General features: G+C 43.0%; 2 protein-coding genes across 6 annotated transcripts in view; one reads left to right on the forward strand and one right to left on the reverse strand.

Moving 5' to 3' along the window:
• Positions 1-2,884, reverse strand: part of PIR (pirin) — an 83,118-nt gene extending 80,234 nt beyond the window's left edge. The window contains exons 1-2 of one of the 4 annotated variants that reach the window (XM_036016772.1): positions 2,615-2,884; positions 861-1,000 (exon numbers count right to left, since the gene is read on the reverse strand). In XM_036016772.1, the coding sequence (XP_035872665.1) occupies positions 861-1,000; positions 2,615-2,708 (234 nt within the window). In that variant the 5' untranslated portion in view covers positions 2,709-2,884. Of the gene's footprint in view, positions 1-860; positions 1,001-2,366; positions 2,492-2,613 lie in introns of those variants that run through there. The other 3 variants (XM_036016771.1, XM_028523259.2, XM_036016773.1) reach the window with 3 other exon arrangements.
• Positions 2,885-11,151: 8,267 nt separating this feature from the next.
• The window catches only part of BMX (BMX non-receptor tyrosine kinase), a 52,097-nt gene continuing 47,708 nt past the window's right edge, over positions 11,152-15,540 (forward strand). For both annotated transcript variants that reach the window (XR_004900930.1, XM_036016505.1), the window contains exon 1: positions 11,152-11,292. Coding sequence is in view for 1 of the 2 variants with exons in the window: in XM_036016505.1 (XP_035872398.1) it covers positions 11,290-11,292 (3 nt within the window). In the remaining variant the exon portion in view is untranslated. The remainder of the gene's footprint in view (positions 11,293-15,540) is intronic.

Below are 15,540 nucleotides of genomic sequence, written 5' to 3' on the forward strand. Positions count from 1 at the left end.
AGAGATTTTAAAAGTCCTCATCACAACAATAAAAACTTTTTGTTAATTATGTACGGTGGCAGATGTGAACTAGACTTACTGTGGTGACCATTTCACAATTTATACAACTATCAAGTCACTATGTTGTACACCTGAAATCAATAATAGTGTTATATGTCAATTACACCTCAATAAAAAAGTATGTTTTTGGAATCTGCTATGGTGCTGGGTATAGTATTCCCTGGGTTATAACCATCATTTAATACCTTTCTGTGCAAGTAAGATTTTCTTCTCTACAAGTCCTATATCTCCCATTATTTTCAAATGAAGGCATTCTCCAATGTTGAGAGACATTTATACAACCTGTGGTTGCCTTCTCTGGTAGCCCCTACTTACCCCCAGCCCATCAAAAGAGGTCCACAAAGTTGGATCCCAGCAGTCTCTCTATGAACCCAAATCCCTGGCAATGGCTGACCGGCCAAGGGTATAGACTTGATCCAAGCCAAGCCAATCAGAGTCTCTCTCTCCTAGAAATTTGGAATTGAGACCCAGGGTTACTCCCTGGTGGTTTCACTTATGGGCATGTAAACTTCGGGGCATGTCATAGGTATGCTTGGTGATACACATGCTGAGGCCGATGGGATGTAGGTGTGCAGAGATGTTTCCTGAAGCTCAGCGGCAGCTTCTGCCCAGGATCTCTATATCCATGATACAGAAATCCCCTTTTGGTGGGGATCCCAAATGCTAAGTTTAGACTTGGCTCCTTTGGTCCCCCAGAGAAGTTCATGATGGTTGGGCCCTCTATTCCCAAGTTTGCCCTCAGTGTCCCACCAGTCCCTTCTGCAAAAACAAAAGCACAAAACAGCACCAAACCAACATACCTCAGGTCTGCCAATGCCTCTGCGGACCCTTGCTCCAACCCCTTCTGACTGTTCCTGGCTGAGCACCGAGAGGGTGACCTTCTTGGAGGATACCATGTCAAAGTCCCAAAAGAGGCTGCTCTGATGCTGACCTGTAGAGGCTGGAGGGCAAAAGGAGGGACAACAAAACAGAGAAGTCACTAAGCCCTCAGTCACATCCAAGGAATACAAAATAAGGAATATTAAACTGAGACTTTCCCAAAATGCTAACGGCTACAATTTAGTGATTGCTTACTATGTATGAGATGTGGGTTAAATGTTTTATACAGCAGTCATGAGGGTGAACCTGTACGAGTCCTTACTAGGTTCCCAGCCACTGAGTATTTACAGTTGTTACCTCATACGATCCTCTAGCCATCTTCTTACAAGGTTTAGCGATATGGGCACTTTACCTGCTTTACCTCACTGAAATCTCTTAGCCTGCTTCCCATCCACTGCCCCGTGAGGAAGGTGCTACCAGCGAGGCTGAGAGTGCTCTGCACGGTGACATAGGGAACACTGAGAAAAAAAACAAGAGGCCTGTGAGTCTCCAGAATGCTGAAGATCATGGCACTGAAAGGAATCTTTGAGGGTCATCAAATTCCAAGACCCACCTATCCCTGAAGTTCAGGACCTACTTTTCTGGCAAGAAATCTTTGCGCTTTCTCATGAAGTGTTCAAGAGCAAAGGATTTCAGGACCGAGCATAGAACAAGTATAATCGGTCCTTTTTCCTCTTCAAGTGCTTGCAGACAGTTACCCCAATCCCTAAAACTCTCCTTCCAGAGAAATAGAATCCATTCCTTCAAAGATTCCTAGCCAAACCAACAGACGCTTTAGCAAGAAGCATAAACCCTGGAGCTAGACAGCCTGCATTTGCATCCCAGCTTCACCATGTACCAGTTGTGTGACTGCTAAGCCTCTCTTTCCTCAGTTTTTCTGCCAGCACTCTAAGGTCAGTCAGCTGCTGTTATTTAAAGCACTCGACCTGGCAATGTCCTCCCCTGTCAGTCAAGGCCCACTGTAAGAGGAGCAGGTAATCAATAGTAATTGGGTACTGAATTGTCAGGCACAGAAATAAACTCAAGCCTCAGATGACTGCGTACAGAATAGCCATCACCTACAAACAAGCACTTCAAAAGTATTTTGCCCACATCTGAACTATTTTGGGATCCTTCCAGGCTCCGACAAATACATTTTATGCACGTTAGATACATGGAACAGACTGACAGCTGCTGGGTTGAGGGGGCGTGCAGACTGCATGGAAGATGATGAAGGGATTAACCAAAGAACATTTATGCGTGACCCACAGTCACCAACCAGGATAAGGGGATTGATTGAGGGAGGGGAGAGGGGGAGAGGGTGGGGCCGAGTGGAGGTGGGAAAACACAGAAAAGCAGGAACAACGGCAATAGCATAAACAATGAAAATTTTAAAATGAAAACAGTTATAAATAAATAAATAAATTCTTTGCGTGTGAAGAACCTACCAGCAACTCCCAGATCACAGCGCTTTGCAGAAAGAGGAGTCGGCTACCCCTTTCCCCTAATTGCAAAGAACTGCTAAGCATCTCTAGCCATCTCCCATGTGAACTCCCCTAGGCATCTGCAGTGGGATGGGGAAGCCGGGGCTACTGCACCCTGATGCACAGCGCCCCGCCTCCACGCCTCCACGCCCCCAGCCCCCCACCTCCCACCCCCCGCCCCTGGCTACCCCGCGGACACCCAGGTACTCACGAAGCCTCGGCTGGAACCTGTGCAGGGGGTGCGGATGCAGACAGCAGGCGGAGTGCAAGGAAGCAGCGTGCAGGAAAGGCGTGGGGAAGCCACATCACTGTGACTCAGCACTTCGCAGACACAAGGAGGCGGGAGGCGGAGGCGGTAGTTCGTGGGTCTCGGGGGCCTTGGGCAGGGGCGACACTCCTTATTGACACTGTGCGGGTGTTCTTGCTCCGCCCTCCCCTGCCAGCTCAATTGCAAGCCGCCATTTAGCCTCTGCGCCCCTCCTGCCCTGGCGGTGTGTGGGGGGGGGAGGGGGGCGGGGCGGGGCTGTCCCTCAGAGGATGTGTGGGCCGAAGAGGTGCTCTGATCAAGGTGAGGGTCCCAGCTCAACTCCTTAGGAAACCTGCCTTTAACTGGAGTCCACCTGCCAGGCAGCCCATAGAGCCTGCCAGGATTTGCATCCTACCTCCACAACTTGTTAGCAGCGTGACCTTTTGCAAGTGGTTCATTTTTTCCACTGTAAAATGAGGATGTTGCTGATAATACAACACAACCTCCTAGAGTTGTGATGAGAATTAAATGAACTTGGTAGGTTCAAAGCACTACACAATTGTTTGTTGCATAAATAGGTTGCCTGCTGTTTGCCACTTAGAATGGGGTGGAGGAGTGGGGGCGGGGGTATTGGAGAGTTTTCCCAGGGGAGGGCGGAGTTACAGAAGCCAGTAAAGGGATCTAGTTCACTGCTAGGATTCTTCTTCTTCCTCCACTTCTTCTTCCTCCTCCTCTTCTTCCTCTTCCTCTCCCCTTCCTCCTCCTCCTCCTCCTCCTCCTCCTTCATTGCTAGGATTCTAATCAGGGTACCAGGGGTATGTTTCTGTTGTCTAAACATCACAAATGGGTGTGGCTGTCTCAATGAAACCTTAATTGTGGATACTGAAATTTGAGTTTCACTTGTCCAGAAATGTTATTCCTCTTTTGATTTTTTATTTCCACCACTTAAAAATGTTAAAACTATTCTTAGCTTGCAGGCTGTAAAAACTAGTTAGTGAACCAGAGGTGGCTGCAGGCCTGGCCTGCACACCCCTGCTCTAAAAGAGGTTAGTAGTGGAACAAAGACTTTCCCCTGGATTTCTTATATGTCAGTGGGGCTCAGACTCCCTCCCCACCTTGCTTAGATGATTCAAGGTTACATGAGATAATACACATGAGCACTAAAAGTGCAATGAAATAAAGTATTGTGGCTTATATCATCATTATACGTATTTCTGCAACTGTCTCCAAATAAAATAGAAGCATGGACTCTCTGTCTGGCACTTTGCAAGCTTTAGTAAATGCTTCTGCCTTTCTTACCATAAAGCTCACCATTTAGCCAATCATCTGAGCCTGAAACACAAGCTCCCTACTCACTCTTTCACCTTGAAATCTATGGATTCTGCTTCTAATCTCTTAAGTCATTCCCATTTTGACTGCCATCATCCAGCTTCTCTGATAGCCACTCCACTCTTGCCTTCAAGCCTATCACTCTCCAACTCACAGGGAAATGGAATACCTACCTATGACTTCATTGCTCTCAAGAGTAAGTCCTGGGATGTCATTAACCCTCAACACAACGATACCTGCTCAAGGACTGACCACACACACACACACACACACACACACACAGGCACCCCCTTTTCCCACCATGCTGAACTTCATTTTGGCTCTGCAATATGTATTCTCCCTCTTGTTGGCTTGCTGAGCTTCTGTCTGGAACTTTCTCTGTCCTGATCTGGCTTATCCACATTCATGTTTCAGCTCTCAGTTTGGATATCACTCTGGGAAAACTTCCCTTTTCATTCCTTCAAGTCTGGGTGAGATGTTTGACCCAGCAATCGTTGCACTTACGCATTCTTAACTAGAGTCACAGTCTACCTTCCTTTGAAAGATTCTCTTTCCTAAGATGGCCCCAACAGTTTTTCCCATCACACCTGTCTTTTTCTGCAATGTGACCTTGACATTCCCCCCATGGAGTGTCCTCTCCTCTTCTTGAGTCTAGGCAGGGCCTGTGGCTGGTTTGACCAGTGCAATATGGTGGAAGTGATACTGTGCCAATTCTGGGTGTGGTTCTGAAATGGCCAGGCAGCTTCTGCTTCTTGCCTCTTGGAAGCCAGTTGCTGTATAAGAATAGCAATGGCCTTGAGGCTACCATTTTGAGAGAAACCCATGCCACATGGTGGAGAGGTCCTGGAGGAAGAAATGCCATGTGAAGAAAGAGACAGAGGCCAAGGACACTGAGGAACTAGACATGTAGACAAAGAAGCCATCTTAGAAGTAGATCCTCTAGCCCCAGCTGATGCAGGTGCTGAGTCCTTCCTAACTTCTGGACCCACAGAATTGTAAGCAAATAAAAATGGTTGTTTTAAGCCATTCAGGTTTCAGGTCATTTGTTTCGTGATAATAGCTAACTGAGAAATATGCTTTTATGAGACAGGAGACATGAGGTGGATTTTCAAAGTTCTCTGGGCTAAAGGAAAACTCCTATAAATATTTGCCCTATTAGAAAGTACATACATCCATTTAAATGTTATTACCAAGGCAACCAGCCATCCACCAAGATCAACAATTATTAAAATAGACTTGAGAGGTTAATTGTGGGGTCCCACCGGCCATAGCAGTAACCTTTGGAGTTCAGGTGTCCAGAAAGTCTCCTCTGCTACAAGTAGCATTCACAGGGGCAGCTTCATAATAAAGGAAAACAGGAGAGAATGACTTCACTATGCATTTGTACCCACTTCTATACTGGATATGTGATACTCTTGCAGGAGTTCTCAGTTTATCACCCTTTCAAAGCTTTCTCTGGGCCTTAGAATCCCCTCCACCTCCAAAACTGTAACAGCGGTGGGAGCTTCCCTTCCTTCTTCAGTTTGGGAAACCAGTGACAGGTAGAGGCTAAGTCCAAGGGCATGCATTATCAGGCCTGAAAAGCTAGAACACTTAAAGTAAGGAAAACCAAAGTTAGGAGGGGACGAATTTTTACACATAGAATATGGGGCATGTAACATTGCACTATAGAAGGGCCCACTTCTGAGCTCAGAAATGTGACAAAGAGCTTTGAGCACTTTTCTCACCGTTCTTTGTCACCCAGATGGAGACGTGAAGCAGGCAACTGGATATGAGTGTGTACATAGACCTTCGATGGTCTTTGGAACCCTGGGAACAAAGGAAACTCCATGCTGATATGACAATGAAGAGGGCCTTCCCTAAGTAATTCCAAATAACAGCATTATAATCTTTTTTTTAATCATTTATTTTTTTATTTTTTTAAAGATTTTATTTATTTATTTTTAGAGAGGGAAGAGAGGGAGATAGAGAGAGAGAGAGAGAAACATCAATGTGCGGTTGCTGGGGGTCATGGCCTGCAACCCAGGCATGTACCCTGACTGGGAATCAAACCTGCGACACTTTGGTTCGCGGCCCGTGCTCAGTCCACTGAGATACACCAGCCAGGGCAGCATTATAATCTTTAAAGATGCCTATGTAAGCAATAGATTTTATTTGAACTTTTTTGCTAAAATTATATTTTTCTCTTCTGCATGACTTCTTAGTTTTCTTCTTCTCACAGATATATTTTATAGAAATATATGGACATCTTGTACATTTCATTATTTGCATGTTTTCTCCTTCAAGCAGGCAACTAAAGAACTCTTTCTTGCCCATTGGTCAGTCTTTCGTGATGTGCCTCCCAGGGCACTGTAGCTGTTGTTCATTAAATGATAAATATCTCTGAACTATTCCATATTAGGGATTCAAACTCACTGAACCCAGAAAAGCAATTGTCTCCAAATCTGGGACTCATTATTTTGTAAACATTGGTTTGTGAGAGCCATTACTATGATTGAGAACATCCATATATCCAGAGAAGATGGGGATATGTAACTCCCATTTCCACCATCATGAGAGCAATGTACACAGAGCTAGTCTGTCCCATTAACCAGGGTTCTGACCCAGAAGCTGCACGTAATCAACTGTTGCACAAAACTCATAACTGTGTTCTGGTCTTTCCCATGGCTTTGGGCAGCGTGCCAGGAAAGAATGGCTTGTGACCCTTTTTATGAGCTCCAGAACTTTCCTAGAATTAATCACAAGCAAAACACTCTTCACCCTGAAAGGCCAATTCATCTCTGAACCAGGGAAATAAGAGAAATTTAGGTAAATGATTCCCCTTGTTACTACTTCAGTTACCCTGATAACTTTTCTCAGTTTTCAGTTTTCGTAAGATAGTATCTTCTGGTCAATTAAAGGTTGCTTTCAAGATCATAGTATTGGAGTTAAAATAAAGGCTAATTTGAATTCATCTCTAGTTAATGTTTTGTATACTGTGGTGTTTACAGGTGAAGTACACTGATGGCTGCAACTTACTTTGCACAAAAACTAACAGTATCAATAGTAGTAATACCAGTAAGGGGGAGAGATAGATGGATAGAGAGATACATAAACAGCTAGATGACAAAGCAAATGTAAAATATAATTATAGAATCTAGATGGCGATGTATGGGTGCTCATCATAAGATTTTTAAATACTTTTCTGTATTTCAAAACTTTTCATGATGAAATTTGGGGGGAAACTATTCAATAATTTGAATCAAAGTAGGAATCACGAGTAGAAGTGTTCCATAAAGATACCCCGTTTCCTTATCTTCCTTGCTTCCAACTCTGGCACCTTGAACACAGTACAATTCAATGAATGTCTGTTGAACTGAGCTGTTAAACTAAATTCCAGGCTATTAGGTCACTTCCACAGCTGCCAGGGTTCTTCTAGAGCATGAATTGGCAAAATTCTCCTGTGAAGGCCAGATGGTAAATATTTGAGGTCTCTGTTGCAACTACTCAACTCTGCCATTGTACCGTGAAAGCACATATAGACGATATATTAAAAAATGACCAGTGCTGTGTTCCAAAAAGATTTTTTATGAAAACAGGTGGTAGTCATAGTTCGCCAACCCCATTTAGACCCTATTTAGTGTAGTATTTACCTTCCACTGAAAAGTCGGAGTAAAGCTGACAAAATGCCAACAGTCTATATAAAGAGTTCAGATTTCAGTCAAGGTCGTAACAAAACAACAAACATTTTCGTGCCCACCTCCACCCTTCACTTACCCACCTCCTTTCATGAAGAGCAAGGCTATTTGTTCCACAGTTGAACCTAAAGTTGAACATGCAAGCATCCTTAGGAAAGGTGATACATTAATCTTTGATGCCGGTAAGCATACATGACTCACATCAGATCCCAAACTCCAAGTTGATTACTTTAGCACCAGCATGAATAAGTGTAGGGGGTGAGGAAGTGATATATCCAATAAAGAGATTCCTATGGGAAAAGCTCAGGCTACACAGGGAAGATATTGGAGCTCTGTAGGCTTACTAATTTAGTAAGGAGAAACCAACATTAAATATAATAAATAAGTAGCCCTGGCTGGCGTAGCTCAGTGGATGGAGCGCGGGCTGGGAACCAAAGTGTCCCAGGTTCAATTCCCAGCCAGGGTACATGCCTGGGTTGCAGGCCATAACCCCCAGCAACCGCACATTGATGTTTCTCTCCCTCTCTCTCTATCTCTCTCCCTTCCCTCTTTAAAAATAAATAAATAAAATCTTTAAAAAAACTAGTAAATTGAAAAATAAAATTTAAAATATGTATATAAAAATATATAATAAATAAGTAAATTATGTAGTAGGTTTTAAGGTGCTAAGTGCTAGTAAAAAAAATGAACAAGAAAGACAGAGTAAGGAAAATTGGGAGCACTGGATAGAGTGAGGTTGTAGTACTAAACAGAGTGTTTCAGGTTGGCCATATTAGGAAGATGCAATTTGAAGCAGAGCCTGGAGATGTGGGAATTGGCAGGCATATATTTGTGACAGTTTGCCAAGCAGAAGAAAGCACCAATGCAAAGGACCTGGGGCAGATGGTGCTCTGAATATTGGAGGAATGGCAAGGGGGCGAGTTTTAGGAGTTGCTCTGTGAGGTAAAAGAATAATGAGATGTAAGAGGTGGGACCAGAAGAAAGATTGGGAGCACATTGGAGAGTTCAGACTGGAGGAGCAGCAGCATTTGACTTACATTTAGAAAAATCACTCTGGCTAGTCAGTGGAAAATAGATTGCAGGGAGCAATCACGGAAGCAGGAAGAGAGTCAGGAGGCAAGTGCAGTGCTCCAGGTGAGGGATGGTGGCAACTTAGAGCAGTAGGTAGCAGTAAAAGGGGTAAAAAGTGGCCAGATTTGGGATATACCTTGATGATAAAGCTAACCACACAGAGGCCTGTCCGGAAAGCATCCAGACGTGTGGTATGAAACATAAAGACATTTATTGAAGAAGATAGAAGAAACATTGTCCACAGGGCAACGATGCCTCAGTCCCCTTCAAAGTAGGCACCTTGGGACCCCACACAGTTCTCCCAGTTGCCATCAGCTGCCCCGCTGTATTTTCCTGAATCTCATCAATAGTCTGAAATCTCTTCCCTTTCAAAGGGTGATTTTAGTTTTGGGAAGAACCAGAAGTCACAGGGCACCAAATCTGGGCTGTAGAGGGTATGAGTCACCTAGGTGATTTGATGTTTCACCAAAAAAACTCTGCATGAGGCGTGATGCCTGAGCAGGTACACTGTCATGATGAAGCTGCCAATCACCAGGTGCCCATAGCTGTGGCCTTCTGAGTTGTCCAAATACTTTCTGTGGAGTAATGTTCAAGCTTACTACAAAATTCAGATTCATTGCTCTACTCAGTCATTTTAATGTGATATAAGCATCTTAATGTGATATAAGCACTACTACTTCCAAGTGAACGAGCTTATTTATGTCATGAAGTCAGATTATCCCATGCTGCATCCCTATGGAAGCTTGGTGCCTACTGAAGGCTTGCATGAACAAGCTTTAGAGAAAATTCCTATGGTCTTTCCGGGTAGAGGTGACAAGGCACACTAGAATTTGAGCAAATAAATTTTGTAATCAAAAGAGCTGGTTGCCATAACTTAGAATTAAACTAAGGACATGGAAAATTCAGAACCAAACAAAGGGTCTGGAGAAGTGGAAGAGGAAGCGAATGAATAGAGAATAAGTAAATAAAACTGTGACATTTTTGACTCAGAGGAAACCACTCCTCCCAGCTGCCCTTGAGTGTTCCAAGGTGCAAGAAGGGATAGGCACACCAAGAGACTGTGCCCAAGTGTTTCCAGGGCTCTCCCGCTTCCCTGTTCCCTTCCCCTCCATTTACTTTTTATTCTAGAACTGACTTTTGCCATGCTCCCCTGCTTAAACGGTAAATACAAGTCGCCATGTGGGAAAGAACGTTGATTCATGCCCAGTTTGACTGCCAGCCCTATTCCTAGGGGATGGAGGACTATTTGGAATTCATCCGTGACTTATTTGTTGTCAGAGTGTGATCCCCTTTCATTTGAAATCTTCTGAAGGACCCTTTGCCCTTCTACAAATCCCAGCTTGAAATAGAAATATTAAAAATGTCTCTGTAAGTTATTTTTCACACACTCTACCATAACTGAATCTTTACTTGAGGTTCTTGCTCCACTACATATAAGCCCCCTAAAGATGTGGGCTGCCTCTGTCCTATTTATTACTGTGTCTCCAGCCCCTAACAGATTGCATAGCACATGGAAGTTTCTCAGTAAGACTTGGCTGACTGAATGGATGAAAAGAAATTATGCCAATCCTGTGTCCACTCAAAAGAATACCTTTTGAATGCCAGTAGCTTCACTCTCCTCTGCCAATCCGAGATTTCATCACGTTGTATGTGTTTACTAGTAAGTTAAAGTAGCCAACAATTTATAAGTAAACAGTGTGACAACGCATGCCAATAGGATGACTAATTTTCTTGGCTGTCCATAGCAGACCCTAAAATAAGTGATTAGATTTATTTCATGTGACCAGCCAGTGTGCACCAGAGAAAATGGTAGAAAGAATAAAACCAAAGCTAGAAAGCTGTACTTGAAAAATGATTAAAATAAATTTTAAAACAAAACCAAAGCTGTGATGTTGTCCTAATGATGTCAAGCGATAATCACACTCTTTCCTTATAATCTTGGTGCGTGAACGTTAGGAAAACCGATCTCTTTTCCATTTCTGGATTTCCTAATAATGTAAGATGTCCCACGTGCTCCTTTGCAGTCCTACTAACTGTCCTCTCTCATGTATTCTTCTGCCTCCTTTGTTCAGCGTTGAGTTCAAGTTTTCATTGCTTACCCTCTGTGCCCTTTGGCGTTACCTCATGGTTTCCTGACTCATATGAGAGAAGTCAGCGTCAGAAGTGGAGTTTTACAGAGATATTTTCTTGTCCTTTCAAGCATCAGGTTTTATAAACAAAGGCAGGGTTATCACTTGTGCCCGAGAGCTGCCTGGGAAAAGCAGGAGCTGTGGTTATCAAAGTTGGAACCTTTAAGAAATATGCTTTTGTCTCCGTTTTTTGTTGCCTTCAATCAGATCAACAAGTGTTGGCTAAGTGTTGAGCGTGGTTTCCTGTGGGATTGTGTAAGGTCTTGCAGGACAATAAACGTTTTGGGGGCACTGAGTAATGTAGTCATTTCTGACCCAGCAGCCGGGAAAATGTGAGACAATTTGCTCTTGCTGGAAGCAGGACAGTGAGGCTGTGTGCCTGCAAGAGAAGTTTGACTTCACCGCGGTGGACCCGGGCAGCGGAGCAGGCCAAAATGGTGCGTTTAAGCGGCAGGTGGCTATGCAATGTCATATCCTACAGGAACACAGGTTCGGATCTGGGTGTTGTGGAGCCTGCAGTTCAAAAAGTTTGGGGAGCCAGCGTTTAAAAATACAAAAATTATGAATATAAAGTTGCTGGGGCTCCTCCAGGACTTTGGGTGGGACCATGTAATTTGCATCCACCTCTACCTCCCGGCTGAAAACCTTGTGCAGGGCAGCTGGCAGGTTGTATGTATATCATCACCAGCTCCTTCTAGCTTTGTGTTGTTTCTTTTGATTTTCTCCTTAATATTTTTATGTATTGCCTTTCCATGCTTCATAACTGCTTCAAAAGGCAAAGAAATGTTAGTCATTCTTTCTCTTCTCTTTCTTTTTATGGTGTTATTTTAGCTCCAGATATTTGTTCTTAGGTTCCTGAAGTCTCCTTAAATCAGAGGCTTAGGGGTATTTTAGATGGAAATAGGAAGATGGGAGGCAGGTGAACCATAGCTATATCCACCTCCATATAATCTTGAAAATTCTTGTGGACTGTGATGATTTCATTGGATTTAAAAAGCAGGACACTGTCATGTGATCTATATCAGTGACTTTCAAAATCTCCTATGCACACAGATCCCCTGAGGATTTCAGTAAAATTCAGATTCTGATGCACTAAGTCTGGGGTGGGAATTGAGACTCTGCATTTCTAACAAACTCTCAGGTGAGCTGATGCTGTCAGTCCACGGAGTACGCTTTGAATAACATCTCACATTGGTTTATAAGAAATCTGGTGGCACACATACACAGTCACTAAGGGGCTGGTTCAATCTGATTGTAAGGTCCAGTTCCATGATTGAAAGCTTGTAACAGACCTGCAGAGCAAGTGCTTATTGACTACAGAATACATGGAGAACCTTCCTGCCTCCCATTATCTCTTATGCCCAGGAGCTGGGGGAAGGGGGGTGAGGACTGAAATTTTATGGCGAGGGTCCTTTTGTTTTTACACTTTACTGTGGACTTTTTAAAAACTTGCCTACAGAGTGCTGAGAGGAAGGAGTGAGGTTTCTGGAACATTTGCTGGGGTGCTACGCATCTTACCACCATTTTCTCTTTACTCCTCCTAACCCTTTGAGGTGGTTATTTTTTTCACTCCCTTGAAGATGGGGAAGCTGAGGTTTAGCAGGGTTAAGTAACATGTCAGGTTGCATGGAGACATAGTAAGGGATTTGAACCCACAAAACTTGGGTGCTTTTGCACATACCAACCTGTATTCTCTAAGCAGTGCTGTGTGTTAAACTAATACAGCATAAGGTATTAGGACATAGATTTATTACATTTTGCTTTTCTCCTAAGCAAGATGCCCAGAGGAGTGCCCTAGCAAGGGGAAGGGAGCTGAAGGAAAGAGGTGGCTGAAAAGAAGGAAGGGCTTAGAAAAGCTTTGTGGGGCACTACAGATGAATTTCATACATAATGTAAATTTTAGCTCCAACAAAAATGACATTGGAATTTTTGCCTTCTTTGTGCAAAAATGGCCTTCACAAAATGTCTGTTTTTCCTAAATTCATTTTTAAGTAATGGAGGTATGGTGTTTCAAAATGCTGAGAATTTGTGTGTTGTTGTTAAAGGATTTCTGTTCCTATCATGCTAAGACAAGTGTAGCTTTCTCTCTTCTGCATAACATCATGGAAAGAGAGACTTGGTGGGTTCTGTGGAGCTAGTACTTGTCTTTGGCCAGCATATTAAGAGTTATACTTTTGAACCATTTTGCCTGATTCTGAGTTAAGCTTTTTGTTCCTGTTTAATTTACCATATACTGTGTTCAGTTATTTAGCAGGAAGGTAAGCCTGTGGCAAATATTTGAAGATCAAGTTTGTCACAATGTTGTCCAGTTTTCCCTTCCACAACCCCAGCATCCCCAAGTCCTCACTTGAGGCATATTTCCATTCCTCCTCCCCACTCCACTGACTGCCCTCCCCCAACATGGATTATTTTAATATCTTGACACCTACCAAAACCTTTAGCTAAATGACAAGTAAAGTAAGAGAGGAAAATTAAATTAAGTAAAGGAATAAGGAATTGCCACTCTCATCTTTTGATTCCAAAGAATAAAGGTTTAAGGGCACCATCCTGAGACAGTCAGGGAATAAACGGTTTGGTTGAGGGAACTATTCAATGACTCCATTTAACCACATATGCTTTCTCCCTTCCTTTCCTGTCTCCTGCTCCTCTTGCACACCTCTTAGAATTTATTCCAACTTTTGAATTGTATGTTCTTACCTATTTTCAAATGTGGGCTACAGGTTTGCTATTTAACATTGCCTCGGTTCCCACTGAAAGATTATTCATAGGTCACATCTTTCTGTTATTTCTCTTGCATGGGTCTGGTAATACTCAAATTTATGCAAGGCTATAGGATGTTTAGCTGAACACACAGATCTCTTTTAGTTTATTTATTGTCATGATGGTGTGGACAGTGACCCAATACGACACCAAAATCTGGCTCCCTAGGCTGTGTGTCTCAGGTCACATCTTTGCAGTTCTGGCTAAGTCACTCAGGCTGCTGGGGCTAGTTACTGCATCCATAAAATGACTTCTGGAGTTCCTATCAGCTTTGATATTCTATGGCTGCCTTCATATACTTAGGTGGCAAGGGTGTCCAACCTTTTGGCATCTCTGTGCCACACTAGAAGAAGAAGAGTTGTCTTGGGCCAACCATTAAATACATTGTGACACATAACCACAGAAAAATCTCATAATGTTTTAAGTAAATTTACGATTTTCTGTTGGGCCACATTCACAGCCATCCTGGGATGCATGCGGCCCATGGGCTGCAAGTTGGACACCCTTGGTTAGAGCCTTCTCTGATTAGGAGAGTTACACAGCTGGCATGGCCTTCTCTAACATTAGCATCATGGTCAAGAATATATGCTGTGGAGTTAGGCTGCCTGGATTCAAATCCCAGTTCCACCACGCTAGCAGTTTAGCTTGAGCAATTTGCTATCTGTCACAGCTTCACCAGCTATAAGCAGGGAATAAGGTTGTAACCTACTCCACAGGGAGACTTTGTTACAACTCACCCCACAGGACTGGGGTGTTATGACGTGCCCTATACTGCAGTTGGTGTACCTTATAGGGTAGGATGTCACAACCTACCCAATAGGATGATTGTGACCAGTAAATGAAAGCATATTTTTAAGGTACTTTAAGTACTGTCTGACACATGGTGAGTCTTCCTTAAATGTTAGCTAGGATGATTAATTATCACTACAATCACGCATATCCTTCAAGCTCCAATATTAATGTCCTCCATTTCATAATTTCTTTCTTGATTATCTTAAGGAAAAACCCCACTTTTTCTTCCTCTGGCCTTCCATAGCAAAGACAATAGAGTCTGCTTTAGCACTTGAGTTGTTTCCTTCCACCTTCTTCTCTTTTAATCATGATTCAGTGCCCACAGTGTGCCTAGTATTTCCGTATAAGATTTCTCATTTAAGTCCCACCAAGTGGAAGAGCTATTGCCACCTCATTTATCAGATCAGAAAACTGACATTGGGAATAGGGAAGAGGCTTGGTCAGGTGACACAGCTCACAAATGGCAATACTGTCACCTCTAAGTCTAGCACCCCACAGCAACCTTGAATATTATTCAGTTATAAAACCGAGCTCTCGAACCTGTTTGTTATCACTCAGAGCACACTGTAGGCTCAAATTCAAGTCTGTTGAATAGACCTAGAGTTGAACACCTTTCTCTCATGATATAATTTCCTTATAAATGCTAAATAACCCATGTTAATTTGGCATGAATCCTTTATGTGTGTTATAGAGTACATAATGTTTGCTGGTTTCCTCATAAAAATACTATATTGATTTTTGTCAGGGTTTTTTTTTCCTTTTGCTTCCGTTGTACTTTAATCTCCGTTGTACTTTCATGTGCTTATGGAAATAGGTAGCCTGGGCTATTTGGCAGGCAAATTGATGTGTCTATTCTATGTAGGTGGTAATATGAGGGTCCAGCCACATCCTACCAGCTCCTCCATAGAAATAGATTTCTGGCTAATATTGACTAGGTTTAGGATCTCATCTTATTTTGAAAGGTGTTTTTCTTTACCTTCCCAGCTGAATTTCCCTTAAATAACTGTAGGCAGAGCCAAGTTTGCTAGTCTTTGGACAGGCATTTGAATGAACAGTGGTACCTGACCCCGTTCAATTTATTGTCCTAATAAAAGAGACATTACATTTCTAAAAATTAGTCATCAGTGATGATC

Source organism: Phyllostomus discolor, chromosome X, assembly GCF_004126475.2.
Source record: "Phyllostomus discolor isolate MPI-MPIP mPhyDis1 chromosome X, mPhyDis1.pri.v3, whole genome shotgun sequence".
NCBI classification, from domain to species: Eukaryota; Metazoa; Chordata; class Mammalia; order Chiroptera; family Phyllostomidae; genus Phyllostomus; species Phyllostomus discolor.